This window comes from Dreissena polymorpha, chromosome 5 (assembly GCF_020536995.1).
Source record: "Dreissena polymorpha isolate Duluth1 chromosome 5, UMN_Dpol_1.0, whole genome shotgun sequence".
Classification (NCBI taxonomy): domain Eukaryota; kingdom Metazoa; phylum Mollusca; class Bivalvia; order Myida; family Dreissenidae; genus Dreissena; species Dreissena polymorpha.
In genome coordinates, this window is record NC_068359.1 from 69,165,760 (window position 1) to 69,187,561 (window position 21,802).

The 21,802-nt window shown below is 33.9% G+C and overlaps 2 protein-coding genes across 2 annotated transcripts; one reads left to right on the forward strand and one right to left on the reverse strand.

The window, feature by feature from the left end:
- Nucleotides 1–5,914: 5,914 nt before the first annotated feature.
- Nucleotides 5,915–8,773, reverse strand: LOC127831314 (uncharacterized). The gene has a single exon (XM_052356282.1). The coding sequence runs from the start codon at nucleotides 8,771–8,773 to the stop codon at nucleotides 5,915–5,917; it is 2,859 nt and encodes a 952-aa protein (XP_052212242.1).
- Nucleotides 8,774–12,611: 3,838 nt separating this feature from the next.
- On the forward strand, nucleotides 12,612–21,645 carry LOC127830986 (uncharacterized). The gene is made up of 9 exons (XM_052355950.1): nucleotides 12,612–12,740; nucleotides 13,937–14,032; nucleotides 15,154–15,245; nucleotides 15,851–16,031; nucleotides 16,420–16,464; nucleotides 16,668–16,763; nucleotides 18,914–19,005; nucleotides 20,208–20,379; nucleotides 20,818–21,645. Exons 2-9 carry the CDS (start codon nucleotides 13,965–13,967, stop codon nucleotides 20,855–20,857), a joined length of 786 nt encoding a protein of 261 aa, XP_052211910.1. The 5' UTR covers nucleotides 12,612–12,740; nucleotides 13,937–13,964; the 3' UTR covers nucleotides 20,858–21,645.
- The last annotated feature ends 157 nt before the right edge of the window (nucleotides 21,646–21,802 follow it).

Here is a 21,802-nt window from a genome sequence, read left to right on the forward strand (position 1 = left end):
CTACTATAGCAGGATGTCTAGCAGAATGCAACATGACAGTCGGTTCCAACCGAGAGCAAGGAAAATGTGTAGACGTGTTCCCAGTATTGTCGTCAACAACCAGCACGGAATCTACCACGAAAATTGCCACTTTGACTACTTTTTCTAATAAAACAATGTCGTCTACAAAGGCAAATTTTCCAAATAGCGTATCAGTACTGCAAACCGTGTCGTCTTCTAATCAACCTGTTTCCACTAGTCAATCTACAGACGGGATTGTTTTCACAACGGTCCCAGTAATCCAAACTTCTCCACGAAAATTAGATAGAACTACCCAACTTTTATCTTCGTCGTCTTTGTCAACACTACAACGTTTCTTTACCAAAGAACCATCGTCGACACCGATATCAAAGGATCAAATATTGCAACCTACCATCGATATACTTTCGTCTGAAACCACTAGTTCTTCTACTATAAAGTCGGCTTTGTCTGGAACAACAGCCAACAATATTCCTCTAACAACGCTATTACGTACGTCACAAATCTCTTCTTCTATAAATATATGGACAAGTTAAACTACTGAAAACACCGACCGTGTGTCTAGGGTTTATATCGATGTAACCACTGTAGAAGACAAGAACTACTCTGATGCAAAATCTATTTCAGACAACAAAACGATTCAACCAAATTCTTCAACTGATTTGACGCGAACTATATTTGTTACAGGAAACAATCATCTTGGAGGTAGTACTTATTCACAAAATGCAAGTGAATATCTACAATCGACAATTGCACCGTTAATACCGTCAATTTATGGGAAAGGAACAACTATGTCGTTCTTCACAAAAAAGGATAAATCTAAAGCTGAAAATGTTGATACCTGCAACATCGGTTTAATAACACTGAACAAGGGACTTCATGGTTCATGTAAGTCTATATCAGTTGATAGATTAATAATTTTAAATGATTGTTGCTTTCAATTAAATAATATTAAACCTTTCAATAGTATTTTTTCTGGAACATTCGTACGTGAATGAAGTTAGCCAGTTTAGCCTTTTTAGCCTATTTAGACGGTTAAGTACATAGGTTCATGCATACAACCTTTTAGCCTATTTAACCTATTGAGCTGTAATATTAAGCTCGTTTAGCCGTTTTAGTAAGTTTTGTACATAGCTGAAAAATATATCATCCGAATGTGCATTCTTCCCATGGGGAGTGGGTATTCACCGAAAGGGCCCCTTACGGACAAAAAAGAGTTATCCCCCGGAAGCGAACTAGCGCACGCTGAACTCATGTCGGCTGCCTGACAGCCAGATCTAGTTTCGGCCCGGGGTTTTAATTAGGGTTGGCGTCACCTACAGCCTATACACGTATTATGCTCTATTTAGATTGCGAGTTGGTATGCACCTTGATGGGCACCTTTCATTTAGAAGAAGAGCACATGTAACAACCATAACAAAGAAAAACATTAGCAAAAAGTAATTGCATCCAGAAAACAATAGTTGTTTATACAGTGCCCAAGTGCTTAAAATAAAAATAATAAAAATTTGATTAGTTTTATTATACTTTATGTTCATCGCTTTACATTTAATTTAGAAATATAACAAACACAATTAGTTTGTATGGTATTTTTCCTGTTTCAGTTACATTGTGTACACTGCTCGTCTCGTCTTTGGCTGTATTCGGGGCTGCAACAGTGTGTGTTTTCGCTTGTATTGTCAAGAAACTTAAACGACAGAATGTTGTTAAAGACATTTCCGTGTTGGTACAGAGAAGAGATGAGTAACATTTCCGTCAAAAGAAGACATTTTTCTGTTATTTAATTTTTTATTGCGAAATGTTGTATGGCTTTTACCACCGTTGGAAGTGATTAGTTTCAAAATTACTTAAATAAAAAAGATTTTGTGTAAATTAATAAACATCACATATCTAGTTTTTTGGAAAACACATTTATTTTTCTGACCTTACGTGTTGATTATTTACAAAAACATTTGCGCTCTTTTAAAAACGGATATCACTTAACTAACCGTATTTGTACAATACTTGGATGGACAAATTATCTTATGATACTTTTGGTTTTATGGCTGTTATTGTAAATATGCCGAATCGGATGCTTTAACAAAGATCAACGATCTTTGTTTATATTTGTCTTTTTAACATATCCTACGATACATTACGTTGAGTTTTAACTGATTTGGGTTTGGGTACGCCAGGTATAAAAAGAAGGTTCGCTGATGGTGCTCTCCGGCTACCTTTTTTCTCAATAAACTCAATGGCCTGATGATATCTTCTGAAACATGACCACTTTAATGTGCTTGTTGTTAACTGATAGTTTACTGATAATGAAGTCGTAAATTTCCAAAAAACAGCTACCGCGGATCATAGGCGCAAATATTTCCACATTTTTTTTTCAAAGATAAAATTCATTCGAAGTGGGCATACTTCCAATCTTTTTTTTACTATGATATGATCGTCAACATTATTGTACAAAATATAGATAATTTATAAAAAGATATTTTAAGAGCTTTATTCCAGTTATTATAATTTTTAACTTTCTGTTATGGACGATAAGGATAAGAAAAATGTAAACAATACTTTATGACGGCGACTCTTAATCAGTTAATTAATCTTAATCTTAATTCACGTTCTAAAAAATAAGCCTTATTAATATGCTTAAATGCACATTGGGCATATTTATCGCTTACCACTTACCGATGAAATGCAGCAATATTTTTATCAAATTCTAAATTTGTGTGTAATTCATTCTTTAGTTCTGTGTGATTCTTGATTTATTCTATACGATGTGTGCAAGTTTTGAAACTAGTTTAAACCTCAAATGCTTGCATTTACTGTTTCAAGACGTTTACCCTAGTTGTAATCCGTTCTTTGAATATCGTTATTATTTAAATATTGGTGTATATGAAGTGTCTTGTTTTGATTTAACAATTTGGCATTGACCTAAAAAAGAGTTTCGTATGGTAGTGGTAGCAGGACTGTCTCTCTAGGTACTAATTCTGGATTTTATTATTCCTATATATCAAAATACTTCATTACGTATACTCTGAAGGATATATAAAAATGTAAAATAAATCCTCGTATCGCCAATTGCTTGTACATTGTATTCATTTATGTATTTTAAAAAAGCTATCTGGTAATACCTCAATGTATTGTTTTACACAAATTGCTTAACGGATTATTATTTGAGGATAAACAAATTGAAAACGAATCATACAGGTTAGGACCAAAACTAATGTTTATATGCCCGGATATGGGCTAGATTTGTAATACGAACATCCTTTGCTGGCGGATGCTCGGGCAATACATTCATTGTTTCCGTTATATAACTAATACATGCTTTCAATAAATTTAGGGAATCGTTTTTGACATTACAGAGAAGCAAATTGCGATAACCATGCAACCTGCACCAGGGTTTTCAGTTTTATTTTAAAATATTTTTTTTCGAAATTCGCCGTTTCCGCTCTCTTGCAAATAAGCTGTTCATAAATCTGAACTAACCATTTTGTAAAGGTCTGTTGTCGTCAATGCAGTCTAATTTTAATAACCAGCCAACTCGCCTCAGGTACTTCAGATTAATCACTTGTGTTTATCCAACTAAATTTAACATCCGCCGTTGCATCTCATGTTCACGAAGAACGAATATTGCTGCCCATGACCTTGATCGAATAAAATAAATTGAATTAAGGTTAATATTTCGAAACCGAGATAGATGGTCGAAAGTCGATCATTGCCTTCCGCGAGCATTTTAAGGCAGTTGCATTCTTTTTAAACAATCCTATTTTTCTTTGATCCGCTGACACATTGCACAATTGTTTTATCAACCGGATGGCGGTCATAAAATATGGCAGATTATTGCAATCAGTGGACCGTTACATTTGGTTTATTTGTGTACTTAGACATGCATACCTGATGTACGGTAGATAACTAATGCACACGCATAAGCGGAAGAACCTCAATAACTTCGAAATCCGCATAAATACGGTTTATAAATGTAATATGTGAACCGCAAGCTTAATGTGATCATTCAGTTCTGCTTAATTTATACTTGCGTTTTAGTCATATTGTCCGTATGTGCGATACTTTCCGCTTTTATGGTATTTTCTTTAAAAGTAGATCTCTTCTAAGCGAAATTCCAATAAAGGCGGAAAGTATTTACCCTGAGACGTCACATTATAGATATGCATTAAGGCAAGTTTTCACAGAACGAGGCTTATACTGTAATTTTACTTATGTTAATAGGGCGACTAATAATGATGCTGCTGAATTGAGAGCCTCAAGTCGATTATAACATATAACTTACTTTTTAAGCTCACGAACGACCGTTAGTAGCGAGTATATACGACATTAAATATACAAAACGCGGATAAATATACACATGAATGAACGTTCACAAGAAGTACAACCAGTAAATAAAATGCAAGTAAAGTTTTATTTGATTGCAAATAATGTTCTGCTATAAAGAAGAAGGCTACTTCATGTTCACAAAACATGTAGACTGTTGTGAAAATCCCATTTATCTGTTGATATTCGTTAATGCGACAATATATACGATTTAACGTGTCGGTTTCGGTGTAAAAAATGTCCGTTGCAAAGTTTATTGAAGTCCTCAATACTTGATTTATGGTGCCGCATGTAGAGTGTGAATTAATGTCTTATCCAGGGAATAAAATGGTGACAAAAAGATTGTTTACACTACCTCTTAATTTTTGCTTTTGACAAGCACATTCCATATTTAGGAAACGTTCAGAAGTTGTAATATAAGGCGAAATTAAAATGCCAAATTAGATGGAGCTTTTATTTACAAAATATGTTACACCAGTTAAAAAACGATTTGTAAAGTTCATTACAGATTCCGATCCCAATAATTAATATTGGATCATTTTAAAAATAGCGCGTGGGTTACGCTGTGTTGATACGTGTGATATTACCCGCTCTTTTCGTCCACGAGAAAGCAAGTACAACAAACACACTCATTTCAATATTCGATTTTAAGTTCGCAATCTTTCTGTTAATATCCGTTAATAAATACAGTTTGGTGCTATTGTATAAATAATAAAGTTTAATTTCGACTTGTCTGCACATTTCTTTATATACTATCTTTTAATTATTATTATAATTATCTTTCTGAAAATAAAATACGAAGTTAAAGAAATCTTCAATATGTTAAACTTTCAGTCCTGTTTTATACTTCCATTTCATTGTATGATTGCATTATATGTTCTATTAATGACGCTTATTAATTATTATACCTATGCTATGAGATAAATATGGTATACTTAATAACCATGGACGTCTAACTGTCTTGCTGTCTGTCCATCAATGAACACTTTTTTCCACACTTTCTGACGTTCTGAATTGAAACTTGCACATACAGTTCCTTACGATATGAAGTTGTGCATGTCCGATTGCTATTGTCCTTTATTATACTTCTAAACCACACGCGCCTATTACAACTTAGTAATTCTCAAATAACATTGTGGTATTAAATATATCACAATAGAAATAAGACCTCTGAAACGACAATGAACCCAATTATTATAGATGGTGTTACGAAGTTTCCCCGATAATGGGAATTTCAGTATTTTGCTATTTACTGAGAATTATCCCCGATAATGGGAAATCCGTAATTTACTATTTCCCCGATAGTGGGAACAATATAAACGCCAAATACCCGCTTTTGGTATGAGCATTTATTAACGATCCAAAATATATGTACAATCCTTGTGTCAATCCAGTACATAACCAAGTAACGACGTCACGTCTTTAACGTTACGTCACAAATCGACGTCACGTCATGGAACCCGCTGGTACCAATTAAACGTTCAAATCTAAAGTCCATTTTCCCCTCCATCAAAATACAGTACATTTTGATAAATATTGTAAAACAAAATTTTAAATAATAAATTGAATACGTAAATTAATTGTATGTTCTTTTCGATATTCTAATCATTAATTGTTCTAACGGGCATAGCTTTGTCACCGATCTCGTCATGGTGCTGCTTCCAACCTGAATGTGTACGACTCTCACTCGACCGTCTTGTCCTGGATAAAACTCGAGTATCCGTCCTAGTGGCCAGTTTCCCCTCGTCGTTTCCGGATTAATGATAAGAACGACTTCGCCAATCTTGATGTCTCTCTCAGGATGAAACCGCTCTCGTGTTGAATTGGTTAGAGAGTGGTTTTCAGCAGCTAATGGAAATGCGCTGAGATTTTCCCTTGCGCGTTGCTGTAAGACATACTGTGCTTGTAATGGTGATGAATTAACACCGAACACGACTCTATCAAAATCGTAGATATCGGGACAACGGTTATGATTCATTCCCCTCCATAGGAATCTGTGATATGGCTTGTTCGCGTGATCGATGCCTATTCTGAGATACATCTCGGCTATGTCGCAAACTACTGCAACGGGATGCTTCTTGAATCTTAGCAAAACGTCAAACAGATCGCGCTGTAGCTTTGGGCCTTGGTGCATTTTATCATTTAGTGATACGTCTTCAAATTTTGCTGCAGCATCAAACACGATTCTGGTTTTTGTTGTATCTTTATCTGGCCTCAGAACAGGAAAATGAGGTGGGAACCATTTTGAATTGGACACTTCAGAATCCGAAACTTTTGACACGTACCCCTTTTCTACGTATTGTTCGATGCATTCGCTGTATGCTTTAGCTTCCTGAGGACATCGTTTAAGTCTTTTTTGTGTGTTCTCTATTCTATTCAGTGCCATTTTGTAATTTTTTAGCATTACAGTTTCGTTGCTTTTCCATGGAATTGCGACGCGATACATCTGATTTTCGAATATGCACGACTGTTTTACTGCTTTAAGTGCTTGTTGCTCGTCAATGTTAACGACAGGTGATTCAGTTGATTCCCTTTCAACTTCCCAGAATTTCTTAAGAGTCAGGTTTAGAGTCTCGATTTCCGTTACGTCTCTTACAAAGTATGTTCGCGCATAATTTTTTTGTAGGACCGGTGTTAAATTTGAACACGGATTACCGATGCATGTCCATCCAAGTTGAGTAAGACGCGCTATTGGCTCCCCTGCTCTACCTCTTCTTTCTTCCAGTGCATAATGTAAATCTGCACAATCAACTCCAATTAAGATGTCAACAATAGGTCTGGTCGTAGCTTTTGGAAATGTTACGTCACGAAGATGTGGCCATTTTCTTTGGTACTTGTTCCAGTCAACAACTTCCATGTCTCCTGTTACTTTGTTAGCTGTATATGCTGCTACATTTATCTTTACGCTTCCGTTGACACTTCTTATTTCGAATTTAACTGGTCTAGTTTCAAAAGTCTCGACTTGACAATTCAGAACATTGACCTTGACCGTTTCCGTTCTACCTTTACAGCCGAGTTCTGCCGCTACGTCACTATTGATGTACGTTTTTGTACTTGCGTCATCTAGCAATGCGTTTACAGTTATCGACCGATTTCCATTTGCGAGAATAACCGGAACTGTTCGGAGCCCTACTAAATCAGATCTGGTATGACTTTTTGCTGACAAATATGTTGCCCCATTCTCTTCCGTAGGAGATTGAACTGGCCTGTCAGCAGCGTTGGATTTCATGCTCTTTTGCGCATCTCTGTGTAACAGTCTGTGATGCAGCTTTTCACATCCAATGTGTCCGCATTGTCTACTTCGACGGCATGACTTTCCGACATGGTTAAACCCAAGGCAACGATAGCAAAGATAAAGTTGTTTTGCTTTGTCCCACCGTTGTGAAACGTTCATTTCTTTAAAATTGTCACAGTTCCATACTCCATGCTGTTTGTCACATACTCTGCATTTAGATATTTTCCCGCTTTCTTCGGAACCACCAAAAAACGATCTGTGATTGTTAGAGTTCGTCTTTTTCGAAGTATGCTCTGACATCAAATATCCTGACATTCCTTGCACGGTCTCTGACGCGATAGTTTGGAATTCTGCCTCTTGAATAACCCATGTCCGTAGCGACAATACTGACTCATTGTGTTTACCCTCAAAGACCCAACGATGATATCGTGCCAAGAGCGATTCTGGTAATTTTCTTTGTAATTTTGCATATAATGAACCAATTCCAAGTTCGTGGTGTTGATCCGCTTCCTGCAAATTAATAATTGCTACGTCTAATATATCGGCAAATTGTTCTAGGTCTTTTGCGTTGCCAAGTCGGACGTTTTCGAAGTGTTCAAGTTCTTCTAGGTAAATTGCTATCTGTCGACGCCTGCCCCCATATTTCCTTTCAAGTCGATCTTTTGCTGCTTGATATGCAAACGCCGAGTGCCCAAGATTTTCAATTACTTTTAACGCTTCGCCAGATAAGTACTGTCTTAGCTGAAGAAGTTTGTACTCTGCTGTGGCTAGCGCTCTGTCAATACAAGCAAGGAATGCTGCTTTCCATGATTGGTAAACTCGCTTATCACCATTGAACACTGGAATTTCCACACGTTTGAGTTGCCTCCAAAGGTCTTGTCCTAATGTAGGATCGATGCCTGAACTCATAGCGTTGCCTTTTTCAAATTCGTCTTTGATGTTAGAGGCATGAGGTGCTTCACGCCCACAAACGTTTTGCGCATCGAACCCGGTCCAATTACGCCACATACTTGGAATTTTGACACTTTGTCGCACAGTATTATGTGAAACCGGCCGGTCTTTAGAAATATAAAGTTTACTCACTGTGTCATGCGACAACGATTTGCTTACTTGACTTGCTGTTTCACTTCGTAGAAATTCGTTTAAATAGGCACAGGCATCTTCCGTTGTTTTTTCATATTCAAGTTCAATCTTTTCCATTTCCGCAATTACTATTTTACTTTTTTCAAGTTCATCTCCTTCCATGTACATATTGGATAAACTATCAAGCCCTTTAATAACTTCGTCCATCGCAAAATCCAACTGCTTGCAAGCGTCGTTCACTGTCGCGCTACATGCATTTCCGTCCAAATGTGACACTACATTTTTCCTTGCTCTGGTAAAATTAGTTTTTAGTCTTATTTTCTCCCTCTTTAACAAAATCTCTGTCTTTAAATATTCAACTGGATCCATCGCTCACTCAATTTAGAAACCACGCTCTGCTACCAAATGTTACGAAGTTTCCCCGATAATGGGAATTTCAGTATTTTGCTATTTACTGAGAATTATCCCCGATAATGGGAAATCCGTAATTTACTATTTCCCCGATAGTGGGAACAATATAAACGCCAAATACCCGCTTTTGGTATGAGCATTTATTAACGATCCAAAATATATGTACAATCCTTGTGTCAATCCAGTACATCACCAAGTAACGACGTCACGTCTTTAACGTTACGTCACAAATCGACGTCACGCCATGGAACCAATCCGCTGGTACCAATTAAACGTTCAAATCTAAAGTCCAGATGGCATGTGACATTGTGTATTATTCTTCTACAATGTGTTTTTGTATTCAAATGCCCTTGTAGGAAAAACTTACAACGCATTTGGGGTACACATTCAAATATAAAACCTCAAGGTCTAGAGGTTTAATATTTAATGAATGAAATATAGACCCTTTCAGTTATTGCCGGTTTTTAATTATTTCCCTTGTGTGACGTCATGCAAGGATTATCGAGTGTATCGATTGTAAACGAGAACAGAAATCTTGTTAGAAAATGTTTTTTTTCAACGATGTAAATGGACTGAACATATGCACAAAAAGGTGTGTAAATACCTAATTGTTAATAATGTATTGTATTCAAATGCAATTTTGATATTCGGTTTATACTGCTGATCAAACAGTGGTATTGTTCATCAGAGAACGTGATCAGAAGACTAAATACTGAAAATCCACCAAAACAAAACAACTAAATAAGCCGTATTCTTTCTTATAGTAAGAATTTTTTCAATTATGTTTAAAAAATAATGGAACCTATATTTATTTGATCACAATTATAAGTGTTGTGGATCTTGTTGTTGTTCATCAGCGATCGAACGTGTAAGAAATGCATTTGCTCAATTGTAAAACAAAGCCCTAAAAAGCGGAATACATAACATTTGTTAAATTGTATCATTTTCTTTTCCATTGAATGGATTTTAGTTAACATTGATTGACAATATTTATAAATGTTAGCATACATACGGAAAAGAACTCTGCATATAATGCAACTTGAATTGTCTGTGCATGTATATTGAAATCTCTTTACTAATGATAAGGAGTGATAAATATCTAGCATTTTATGATCAATAAATCTATATATTTAATTTATTTAACGCAGGTATTTTTACCCTAGTGTGATTGTTGTTTTCATGATGGTGTTTCGTAAACTGCAATAACGTACTTGAAATCTACACACGTAATAGCGGAGTTTACATTTGCCGGTACCCGTTAAATACCTCAATTGCGTAGCAGTTAAATTGCACACGATTTTAAATTTATTTATAGTAATTAAACACTGCATTATTATGCTTAAACTGGCTTATATATATATATATATATATATATATATATATATATATATATATATATATATATATATATATATATATATATATACACTTTTTCCTGTAAATCCATTTCCGATAATGTTTTCATTATTTTAAATGTTAAAATATTTCATTGAAGCAAATGTTAAGAATTTTGGCTTTACAATTTTGCTAAAATTACTGCTTAATATGCCAATGGGAGATGACATGGGGAATCATAAATTGTGTTTATTTAATTACCAGACTCTAGGCTGCAACATGTGGTTTATGCAGGGACTCAAGTATAGGTCCCTGGGTTTATGACACCTTGTTTTCTTTGTAATTGTCTGGACAGTATCCGATCATAACGAGATAATCGGGTTGTGATGAACAAAGGTGCAATAAAACACTGGGATAAAAATGCTGCCACAAAGAGTGTCAACATTTGTGTGGACAATTAAATCAAACAATTACATCATTCAAGAGAATTTATTTTATGTGTAACAAGGTAAGTTTTTTCAGACAAATTAGTTTCAAATCAGGTCCAATATGTTGCGTACATAACATCGATCTATTTGTTGTTTGTTTTCATCATTACTTGTTTTCGTTCGTTAAATTTAATTAATTTAATTAATTCTGAAATAAGTTCAATTGAAGAAGTGCCAAGTATGGAGATTTTTATCATAACCTCATATCGAGCTCTTATATTGTGTTCTACTCCTGAGTTCGTTGTTAGTAAAAACAAATAATAACAACAATAAAATCGTTTCAAAAATGCATTTCCTTGCATGCAAATGTTTTATTCAGACATAATTAGTAAAATTTTATTTGATATGTTGCATGATTATCATTACAAACGATGACAGTGTCAACCTTCCCTTTATGCGCTTACATGAATTCAACCTCTTTTTATCAACCAGTGGGCGGAGTCTAAACTTTGCAGGTTGGGTGAATTGAAACGTCAATTCCCATTTTCAATGGTAAAGGTCATGTTCCCAAGTTGGTAAAAAAGCGCTCAAATCATATGCCAATTATAAATACCTTTAAAATATAAACGTTCGGCGCTTTTTTGTTCAATATTTGGAATTTTAATACAATATTTACGTTTAAAGTTTAGTTTTAACAGTGCGGGTTTTGTCTTGCGACACACATGGTTATTGAACGGAATGTTAAATTTTTTTCACACTTTAATATACTTAAATGAAATATGCAAAAAGCGATAGCTTAAATAGGCGTCAATATAATAAAAAATGAAATATTTTTGCAATTTACGCATTTACGGTATGGTGCAAGAGACGTTGATATTATCAGCGACACTGTACAATTTTCTCTCTGGCGGATTTTGTATCATCTCATTACGTCACATCCGGATAAGGGACACAACTCTTACACTAGTAAATGCGAATAACTGAAAGGGTCTATATTGCTGTTCAAAAATGTGTCTTGGAGCAAAATTGGCCAACTCCTGGGGTCACATTATACATATAGACTATATTTCCAACATACTTAACAAATATCTGAAAAGAGAGTGTAGTATTTGGTAAAACGCATCGTTCAGTTGTGCACCCAATTTCTACATGTTTCGACAATCGACTTGGAGAGTATTCTTTATACTATTGCAACATGCTACATTTGTATATATTATATATAACTGAGTCATAAAACATCAAGTTACCGATCATCTTTGTATAGTTAAGTCCTGTATTAAAGCATCGCAACAAAGCGTGTATTTGAACGCAAATTATCTTTTTAAAGACATGAATATCATGTTGAGGCATTTTTCGTTTCTAGTAAGCAATTATTGTTAAACCAAATACGTTATTATTCTGCGGTTTAAGGTACATATGGGGTATTTTCACGTCTTGATCAACTCACAAACAAAAATGTTACACTTTATGATTGCGAGCAAAGTAGAAAAAACTGTGTCTAGTTCATACAAGTGTATATGTATCTGAAAACAAACAAATACACTTAAGCAATGTAGTAAACGATATTTCTTAACATGCCGGTTCATATGTTAATGAACGCATATTTTAGTAACTGGGTGTGAATTGTCCCTACCCGTCAAGCGAGTGTCAAATATCGGTACACGTGAAACCGGAAGTGTATTACGTTACAACATGTCTTTGTTTTGCACTAGCTGCGCTTACAAGTCATCCATGTAACCTTATTTCGTTTAATGGTTTCGGTTTCGGCAATGATATCACAGGTAAAACGCTATATATATTTTGAACGATAAATAAATGATATTTTGGTTAAGGTTTTCCTCGAAATTCAACATTGTTTTTTATGCGGAGTATCACAATATTACACGGACTGAAGGATTAACCAAATGATGGTATATTTTTCTGTACTTTTAAAATTATTTCGTTATAACCGTATTTTATCGTATGCAGTTTTTCCGTTAAAATCTGTTTAACATCGTAATGCAATAGATATGTTGTCGCTATACACACACATGCAAAAACATTCTTTATAATTAAGTAAAAGGCCATATCGGTATTATTTCTTTCGGTTATGGGTACATATTGTTATTATTTATATTTCGATTTCCCCATACATGTTACAATAAAAATGTTGCTTTTTATATATTCTACAAGAACAACAATACGATCCTTGTGGGATTCTTACACATCCCAAAAGCAATCACGTATTTTAATTAAACATGTTCAGTAAACTATACAGGGTTTTAAATGTGTATATTCTTTGCTATTTATTAATGCGGAGTGTGAATTTACAATATATTGGGTTATTCAAACTTTTATTTTGATAGTGGGCATACTTAAATTAAAATGGTTTATTTTCAACTGTTATCTAAAAAAAATATAACCGTTTTGTGTATTTCAAGTATTTGTGTAGATGTATTAACTATTTCGAAAAAGTATTATGTAATATGTATTATTTCACATACAGAAGATAAGTCCAAAATCGATCAGAAATACAATTATATCGAGCTTTATCATAACTATAGCATGACATTATAGTTAACAATGTAAATCCCTCCAAGCAGACTAAAATGAATTTGAATCAGTCAAATAAAACGGTCTTGTAATTATTTATCGTCTCATTTATAACCATCCTAGAGCTGGGAAAGCATTCTCAAACAAAAGAAATGCTGCCTCAGTGCATTAAACATTATTTCTTTGATTAAAACAAACTAATATTTGTAAAAGCGTTCAAATGAATTGTTTCCATCATACAAATATCCACACATAGAATTGTCCGGGATTGTTAATGGCATCTTTGTTGTTTCCCATTTTAAAAAAGATATTAGATTACAATAATCGCACAAGTCTCTTTGTTACATTTCTTAATTATATTAATTTATTTTGATAAGTTAATATAAATAACTAATACACAATGATCAAAACAGCAAACTGGCATGCTATAACATGTTAATTGTTGGCCGGTATAGGGCAACCATACATTTTTTAAAGGTCTAGATACATTTTACGACATATATTTAATATACATCTTATGCAGCAATATGTCAATGGCTTAAATACATATACTTTAATAAAGTATCATTTACAGACGCATACCACCATAACCTAAAGCCAGAATGTCATCGTCAACAACGTGGGCGGAGTTAACGCAATTTCAATGCCCAGTCTCTGGTTGCCCTTCAAAGTCAGTACATATTTTCCTTCTAAAAATGAAACTAGCTCGGGAAAAAAACGGTTCTAAATACATGTGCGTTAAGTGACGTCCCAATGGTATCCTCTGCACAATCTAATCAGGAGCAACAATTATCGCCTATACTGGAAGAGACAGGCTTGTCTGGGACGAATTATTATGCACATGTATTAAATAACGTTTCCCAGAGCGAGGCTCAAATGAACGTTTCTTTAATTACTTTTATACAAATGTTCATTGCCTATAAAGTGTGTCATTGGGATTGCACATTAAATTAATCTTCACCTGTATCTAGTTTTGTTATAATAACTAAGCCTGCACCATATACACATGTTTATATACATGAAGAGTATACAATTATGATTCATTTCGGCAATTGTAATAAACATATTCGGCCGGGAATACATGGCATACACCAATTAAAGCGGGTATATACGATTTTTATATGTGCTGAATTGTAAAATATTGATTCAAATATGTTATAATAACACACACTATGCAAGAAAAATGATACATTTAAGACGAATTTCATAAAATACAGCAAATACAAATTAGCGCCCCGAGCCGATTGTGACGAAGATAATTCGTAATTATTTTCCTACAATAACCGACGCATTCGTCTTTTTTGTAAGTGTTCATGTGTCGTATGAATCGATATCGCTGCAGAAATTTCAAATGAACCGTTAAACTAAATTTAGATTCACATCGTACATGCATGATATATATGCTGGCGAATTCGGCTGTACAGCCTTTTTCGATTTCAGAATTAAATATCTGGCTTATTTAGCATTTTTCGACACATGTTCTTCTTAACTTTTATTTTAGTTTATATTGAAATATATGTATAATAAGTTTTTTACACATTTTATATTTATTACTAAATATTTGACAAGATCGTATATACCCGCTTTAACACCAATTTAAAATACACCAGTAGATGTATCGTTACGAATAACTTTGCTTGATACGTTTTTTTCCAAATAACCGCAGCAAACAAACGACAGCAAAATAACATAGCCAGAAATATTCAAACTTTTATTCTCAAAGTGTACTTACTCTTTCTTTATTTATATATTCGATATTGAATTTGTCTTTACGCTATATTGTTTCATTAGAGAAAGCCAGTCTTGGGTTTGTGAGAGGGATGATACGACTATGTTTATGAACTCCAATGGCGAAATATCATGTCAACTTGGAACACATAGAGGTTGGCATCTAAAAATGTTCATAATTTTAAGTTCAATTTCTCTATCCGTGAAGTTTCCTTACATAAGGTGTGTATTTTTGTATTTTTAATGATTTTTGCCGTAGTGAACAATACAATCTTCCAATTATATTCGTCTGCCAATCAACCTGCTCGCACTACTTTCTGTTCATGTTTTGACAACCTGACTGCCCATACGTATGTCTGTATCGGATGATTATTAAATGAGAGTAAGCGGATAATATGAAAACAAAATTATAACTCAATACGAATTGAGCTGAAGTTTGCTCATATTGTGTACTTATACGCCTTTGTGAATGCAATTCTTCTTCAAGACGTCAAATGTGGTATTGTCCTTTTTTATTTGAAAAAAAATTTAAGGCACATGTAGTTTCGTACCATAAACATTTATGTAATATATAATTTAAAAAATAGTGAATACTAATTCATATATGTCTAACAATGCATGAAGCTTAATACTTCAACGAATAAACATTTTTATGAAGGATATCATTGGTGCCGTAAAATGCACTACTTAATACGTCCGCATTTAGATTTCATTGATTATTATTTGTTTCATGATTATTATGATATGTTACATGCGCCAGGTAATATCAACACTTGGGTGTGGAATTGCGGGGACAGCTTTCATCGATGGAATGACAATAAAGCGTCCCTTGATAGTTTCGCCGAAGCAATGTCACAGGATATAGGGTCATTGTCAAAAATGGGTGCATGTTGGTATGCAGCGCTGATCTTAGAGTTGGGAAAACAATTCAAGTCATCGAGGTATATATCGCGTGTGATAATTATCCTATGTGTATTTATTTCAAGGTGTGCATTAATGTAAACAAATTGTCATAATGTATCACTAAAACATTTGGAAACATAAACCTTAAAAATGAACCGATGCGTCCTGTTTGAAAACATGGAATGAATATATGGTTCCGAGTGTCATTGTTGTATGAAATCTACATTAGGGTAAATTTATGTATACATATACTATTTATTTCTGCGTTCATTCTTTCAAATGTATCATCAGCATTTGCACATCTTTAAAAAAATACTTTACTGAAATATTCATATGTATTATATATATGTTTAGTGCATACAGTACAAGTAATTTTAAATAGTGTTTCAAAAACAGCTTACACTTACCCTTGCATTATTGTTACAGTCGAACCTACTCCACCACATCCAGCAACGCAACAAAGGCAAAAAGGTAAACGTATTGACATGTGTAGGATTCCATGTACATGTAATAAACAGTGTGTTTTTGTTTACAGAAATGACACTAAATAATGTATCAAATGAAATTAATCGAGTTCAAACTATTACATATTACCAAAGCGATGCAACTGTTATATTCAATAGTAAATGATCAACCGCGTAGTTCACACGATATGCCTAAACATATATTTCCAGGATACCATCTTCTACAAAATCATCCTCAATGTCATCATCATCAACTTGGGTAGCCTTGGACGAATTCAGATGTCCGGTATCGAAGTGTCGTTCATGGTAAGTAGTTTACTCTGATATGAGAAGATTAAAACCTTTTTATGTTTGGATCGGATGGAGTTATGGCAAATTTTAACCAAAAAAGTTATGTTTAAATATGTGTCGCGGGTACTCAAGAAGTATTTCTGCTAAAGTAATTGAACTTTGCAAACATATAACTATTCATGTGAATATAGCACGTTTATAAGGTGTTTTATAATCTTTCTACATAACCGGAGTTATTGACCCTTGCAAGCAAAACATGTATTTTTTTCAAATGTGTCTCTTTATAAATCAAGCATATTGCTTACAGAGGTGTGGCACTTAATTAACATATAAAATTGCACGTACATTTGTTCGTCTTTAGATATAAATATAGCGTTTTCTATTTAATTCAGGTTAAATATCTTTTAGGTCAAAAATTATAATAATATTTATGACGCGCGGAACTCGAAAAACGTGCATGTTAATATGCGTTCACTTCATTAATGTTTGAATTTGTCCGCCATTTGTTTAGTGTTGAGAGAAAAAAGATTGCATGTGATTATGTGTTCTAGTTAAAGGTTTGATTTCGTTATCTTAACTCCTGTCTCTTTAGTTGAACACAATTTTAAGAAAGTGGTTAACATTCTTATAATGATCGTTTAATATAATAATAATATATTTTTTTACAATTTAACAAGAAGCACAAAAAGCATTTGCCGAATGCACATTTTAGATCATGCTGTGTACAAATGGTGAACTTTTTTGTTTCGCCTTAAGTCTGTCGTGCGTCGTTCGTTATGAGTTGTTCGTGTACTTTTCGTTCAAACGACATCTTCATTTCCGCTGGGCAGATTTTAACAAAATGACATAGAAATGATACAAAGTTGACTTTTTTTTAAATTATTCAAATCTCGTAAGTCCGCTGCGTATGTTAGTCAATCGAAGAACAAATATTCGTTAATGACAATTCAAAAAGTTGCATTCTGAAACCGTACGGATTAGGGGTTTTCGGACTGTATTCTCGAATAAAATGACCTCAGGAATTACATGATAAATAAAGACATGAAATATCTTATCTTGAAACAACAAGAATAAGAGGTTAGACATTAACTTTGTACAATCAAATAGAGATTCTGACAAAAAATTGTTCGAAGGTCTAAGCTTGAAGTTATTAGGCTTGCAGTTAATAAATATCAGAATATCTTCTTTAAAACTAACAGTCAGATATCATTGATATTTAGAATGAATCAAAATGTAACGGTCTTGTTCAAAATTAGTTAACTCATGTCATAAGATAAAATTGGTGACGCCCGGAAATTTTACCACTCGGAAACCTGATAACTTAACCAATATTTTCCTGAATACACCTGGCTCCACACCTTTGGTATCTGGAATATAAGGTCAGATAGTGATCAGCTGCAAATTTTAGATTGCTAAAAATCAATCTTCTTGGGTCAAAACTAGCAACGCTATAGACGCATAAGTTACACATATCAGTAAACATTAGTCTTTATAATAGCATGGCATAATACAGATAATACAATTACATATAATCTGTTTTTAATGATCTAAACCGGTCTTCACTAAGCTTTGTTATTCGCTATTCGGCATCAGATTGTCATCCTCTAGACGTTATATTGAAAAAATGCCCATGGGTTTGAAACTGGCAACGCCCCATTTCAAATGTGAGCGATCATGGGTTGTCTCTGTCCTTTTGTGTATGTATTGTTAATTTTTATAGTAAACGATTAATACGATATTATGATTGCGTTCAAATTACAATATTATAAATAAACATTATGTTATTCTGCAAGAATATCTGGCGGAGCCTATTGTTTGTAAAATAGATCGGAGAAATATGGCTTCTTTGTACAATTACATCCACGTGATGGGATGCGATATTTAATAGTTTTTGCAAATAAACGTTTCGCTTAGACTTAGTGCAAATGAAACATAAAATATGGTTATAAATATGTTATAATGCATACACGTATGAAACGGCATTAAACTTGTGTAAGCTGTATGAACATACATTCCTTGTCGTACGGATTAAATATTTTAGCAATGCATATTATGCCATTCGTGTTTTTGAGCGAAATCGACACCATCTGCAAATAGTTAAATATCATAATTATGATGGCTTGAGCAATGTTCATTTATATTTGATCGATATCATAACATTTCAGGGGAAGTCGTTTATGGGTATGTAACCACGACGGTTCATCGATGTTCATAAACGCCGAAGGCAAAATGAAATGCGCAATCGGCACACACGAAGGTACGCGTGTACTCATTCAATATCGACAGTTATTAATAGTAAAAGTTACTTATGTAATTTGAGTCATACTAAGATGTGAATTTAAGTTAAAATTATTTTATTGCTTTGCTTTTATTAATGATCGGCTTACCTTCTTTGTTTTCGAATCAATGCTTTAACCTAAATCGTTGACCTGTCTTATTAAAAGCCGCACTACATGACTACAAAATGCTTTGAGTTGAAATTTAAAAAACGCGTATGCGGCACATGAACCGTTCGTTCTGAATTCGACAGGTTATCCCAGTTTCAGTAATGTAACTTTAATAGTAGGAATGCTGTTAAAGATGTAATCGAGATAACAATAATTCCTCCCATGAAAACGTTTCTGGAGTTTAATTGTTTACTATACTAAATACTACTTCAGTTGTATTCGTGCTGTAAAAATGCATTAAAACATATACCCCTTACATTTCTTCAATTATGTCATGTTTCACATTGCAGAGGCTGTAAACAGTATGGCTATTTTTATTACCTGAATACAACATACCTACAGTCCTTCTTAAACGTTATTTGTTTCACAATGTTCTGTAGATAGCTATATGTCATTCTTCTTTGTATACTTATGACTCAAAAACGTTTCCACTAATCGTTTTAAAAGATTTCTGATACTTTCTTCACTAATTCATTAACAAAATGCCTGCAGTATTCAATAAACGCGTCACGTTTAGGCATTTATTCTTTCGTTTTCTGTCTGCTGAATTGCATTTGATTTAGATTTTTTTAGGCGCGCGTTCATTCTGAGTTTTATTCTGTGCTAATTGAGAGGTTCGCTTGGCCATCAAACCGGTTAAAATCCTCAATGCTTTTCATTGACCGTTCCAAAATGATAACTCAAGCTTTGATCATTTAATGTTTATAGTAGGTGTTCTTTCATAAAAGTAGTTGTTAAGAACAAGACACTATACTAAATCCGCCATGCAGTTTTCGAAGAGATATTGTTTAAGTGAGTTTATGTATTTTGTTGACGACGAAGTACGCTGTGCGCCGGATTATTTTTCTGCCAGATTACCTCTCAAGTGAGTACTTTGTGCTCAGGTGATGGTAAACATGTCTTTACCTTGTTCGAAACGGTAAACGCATGTCATTTGGATTTATATCCGGTAAAAACGCATACCGATCCTCACGCTAAATTCATTATTAAAAACTGTGTCCGCACATTATAGCGGACATCTGCAAGTGGGGATGGAGTTGTGGCGACAGTTGCCATCGAGAAATGGACGATCAAGCGTCTGAGGGGGGCTTCTCAAATGCCCTGGGACTGAATTCACAAGCGATGAGCAAACTAGGTTCAGTCGGGGTCAAAACTCTGATTTCGGAATTGGAAAAACAGTTTAGGTACGGGTTTGTAAAGTACATTTTGACATGAGCATGGAGCGAGCTTTTTCAAGAATTTCACCATAACAGTGAATAATATTTTAATTTGTTAACACTAATACTGTATTGTATACATTAATACTATAATCAAAGATACATTGAAACCATCCATACAACAATTAGTATTCCGCCTATCGTGCCTATAAAGCATTGTATTTATGTAATATGATTTAATATTGTTGCATAATAATATTTAAACGTTTATAATATTTCTACGTCTTGCATTAGGATATTGAGGTAAGGCTCATGAGTAAATGACTTCTAGCTTTGATAACGCTTCTCCCTTGCTGTTGCACCTAACGACTTTGCTTATATTTGCATGTCTTTTTCGCCAAATATTAATTATTTGTAACGTTCACGACATCAAAAGCTATGTGTTTCTTTTTTTTTATTTCACAGCTCTAGCGGTTCGGTCATTTACTTCACTAGAGCAGGCTAATAGCAGTGTTGCGTTTGTCTACATGAAGAACTGGTCTATATTATACAGATGAATTATAAACCGATCAACCTAAATATTAGTTATCTCTAGCAATGAACTATATTTATAAAATTACAAAGAAAACACATTTAGAATGCAGTATGTATAGAAGGTGGGTCTGTTGCATGAGATTAGTTTCTTTACTTGTCTGTAATTACGATATGCAAGTGGTATAAACATGGTTTCTAAACCATATAGTAACAATGTGCATGCTAATTTTAACATTGCTTGTGCTTGATCGCAAGTTATGAAACATTATTCAATGCTGTTTAAAAATGGAACATTCTAAAACCGCTAAAGTAAAAAACGTAACTCTGAATGATGAGCCTGCCACTTGTAACAGTAATCCATACATATTTTGATAGTAAGAAAAGTGAACAAATTGAGATTAGGACTTTATTTTATGTTTTTGTTTTATTAGTGAAATGATAACAATTGTATCCATCTTTATCTATTTATTTGCTTATACTTTCCATCCTTAATGACTCACAAGAAATCAGCTAAGTAGATGTATGGTCATCCAATAAGAATAATAATAATGTATAGAAATGTGCAATAGTTGTTAGATAAACGCATGTCAAATTATGAACATATGTAACTCATTTCAATTAATCCTCTAGCGGTTGGCATAGCTCCTGGCAAACTAAGGGTTATTGTAATGTTTCAGGGTTAGTTTTGTAATATGTTATCAACGCTCATGTTGTTACATGATATTAAATAGTATTCAAGTTTTATTGTTGTCAAATATCACACACTCTTTTGTTGTTTATGGATATTGAAAAAAATATTTTTATCATATGTCATAAACTGTCATGTTGTTTCATGATGATAAAGTATGATTAAATAATTATTGTCGTTATATCTCACAAAGTATCTTGTTGTTTAATGATATTTAATGATTATTGT

Coding starts and splice junctions, on each gene's coding strand:
- LOC127831314 (XM_052356282.1), bottom strand. CDS start 8,773: ATGGAAAAGATTGAACTTGAATATGAAAAAACAACGGAAGATGCCTGT.
- LOC127830986 (XM_052355950.1), top strand. CDS start 13,965: ATGTCATCGTCAACAACGTGGGCGGAGTTAACGCAATTTCAATGCCCA. Junction 15,246..15,850: donor TCAACTTGGAACACATAGAG/GTTGGCATCTAA, acceptor TACATGCGCCAG/GTAATATCAACACTTGGGTG. Junction 16,032..16,419: donor AAACAATTCAAGTCATCGAG/GTATATATCGCG, acceptor TTATTGTTACAG/TCGAACCTACTCCACCACAT.